Below are 1,270 nucleotides of genomic sequence, written 5' to 3'. Positions count from 1 at the left end.
TGTTTTCTTTGTTTGCCCGTGGCCCCTCTCCTGCTCCCTGGATCGGGACTCTGCTCTGTTCACCGCTGTGCCCCCAGTACCTGGTGTGTTGGGGGAAGGGAAGGGGGCGGGAGGAGGGGAGGGGGGAGGGAGGCGCCGGGTGGGGGTGGGGGGCGCGATCACCTGCTGCAGTTCCTCGTAGGTGATGAACAGGAAGTTCTCTCTGCCCTTCATCCGAATCCAGCCCTTAATGTGGTCGAACCAGGAGCCAAACTGCACTGCGGGGCGGAGGGGCAGGCGGATGAGGGCCGGGCAGCAGGGCCACCCCCGCTGGGGGACCGGGGCGGGGGGGGGGGGCCGGGCATGGTGCCTCGGGGCTGGATGCCTCCCCCAAGCCCCCCCCTGCCACATCTGGCCCCCAGAGAGAGAACCTTTGTCTCCCCATCTCTCTCTGTTTCTGCCCCTTTTCTGCATTTCTGTCTCTGTTTCTTCCCTTCTCTGTATCTGTGTGTCTGTCTGTCTGTCTCCGTTGTTTCCTTCTGTCTCCTGCTTACTCTGGGCCTCTCAGTCTCTCTCCGCTTCTTTCTCCCCATTGCTGTGTCTGTCACCGTCGCTCGGTCTCTTACACACCTGTCGCCTTCACGGTCAATCACGCCCTGTATCGCTGCCTCTCTCTCTCCTTCTTACCTCCTCCCCTGCCCCCTTCCTGTCTGGGCCCAAGAGGGGCACCCCTTCCAGACCCCCACTCTGCCCCAGTCCTCACCTTCGCCTTTGAGAAAGTTCTGCAGGAACTGGTCAGGTGTGCCGGGGTCCTTCAACTGCCCGGCGATCTTGGAGTAATGATACAGCGAGACCGCCACGTCCCGGGGGTTCCGGCCCATGTAGATCGCCTGCGTATGGGTGTTGGGGAGAGGGGAGAAGGTGTTGCACACAGGCAGGACCCCACCCCAAAGACTGCATGCCCCCAAGCCTTCTCTGTTTCTGGGCCTGCAGCAGGAAGGCCTCAGGGTAGACTTCTCAGGGGACTTTCCCGCCAACAGTGGCTTAGATCAAGTTCATCTCATCCCAGAGGGTGGGGAGACCTCCCTGCAGCCACATTCCAGCAGGACACGGGGACTGTTCCCGGACCAGGCGGGGTGACAGGTTGGCTTCAAGGGAATTAAGACCGGAGGACGGGGGCGGGAGGGGGGGGGGGGCGCCGGGTGGCTCAGTCGGTTGGGTGTCCGGCTCTTGATTTCGGCTCAGGTCATGATCTCACGGTTGGCAAGATGGAACCCCACATTGGGCTCTG

At 62.4% G+C, this 1,270-nt stretch overlaps 1 protein-coding gene across 1 annotated transcript; it reads right to left on the bottom strand.

Moving 5' to 3' along the window:
• Window positions 1–136: 136 nt before the first annotated feature.
• Window positions 137–1,232, bottom strand: LOC121024289 (sulfotransferase 2B1-like; the record flags this gene model as incomplete). The annotated part of the gene is made up of 2 exons (XM_040466545.1): window positions 743–1,232; window positions 137–257 (listed from the first exon to the last, which is right to left on the bottom strand). Coding segments are annotated over exons 1-2 (239 nt in total), but the record flags the coding sequence as incomplete, so codon positions are not given.
• Between the last annotated feature and the right edge of the window lie 38 nt (window positions 1,233–1,270).

Source organism: Herpailurus yagouaroundi, unplaced genomic scaffold, assembly GCF_014898765.1.
Source record: "Herpailurus yagouaroundi ecotype Mexico unplaced genomic scaffold, PumYag 62878, whole genome shotgun sequence".
Taxonomy (NCBI): Eukaryota; Metazoa; Chordata; class Mammalia; order Carnivora; family Felidae; genus Herpailurus; species Herpailurus yagouaroundi.
Note: the sequence above shows the minus strand (reverse complement) of the source record. Positions and strands in the feature narration are given on the sequence as shown.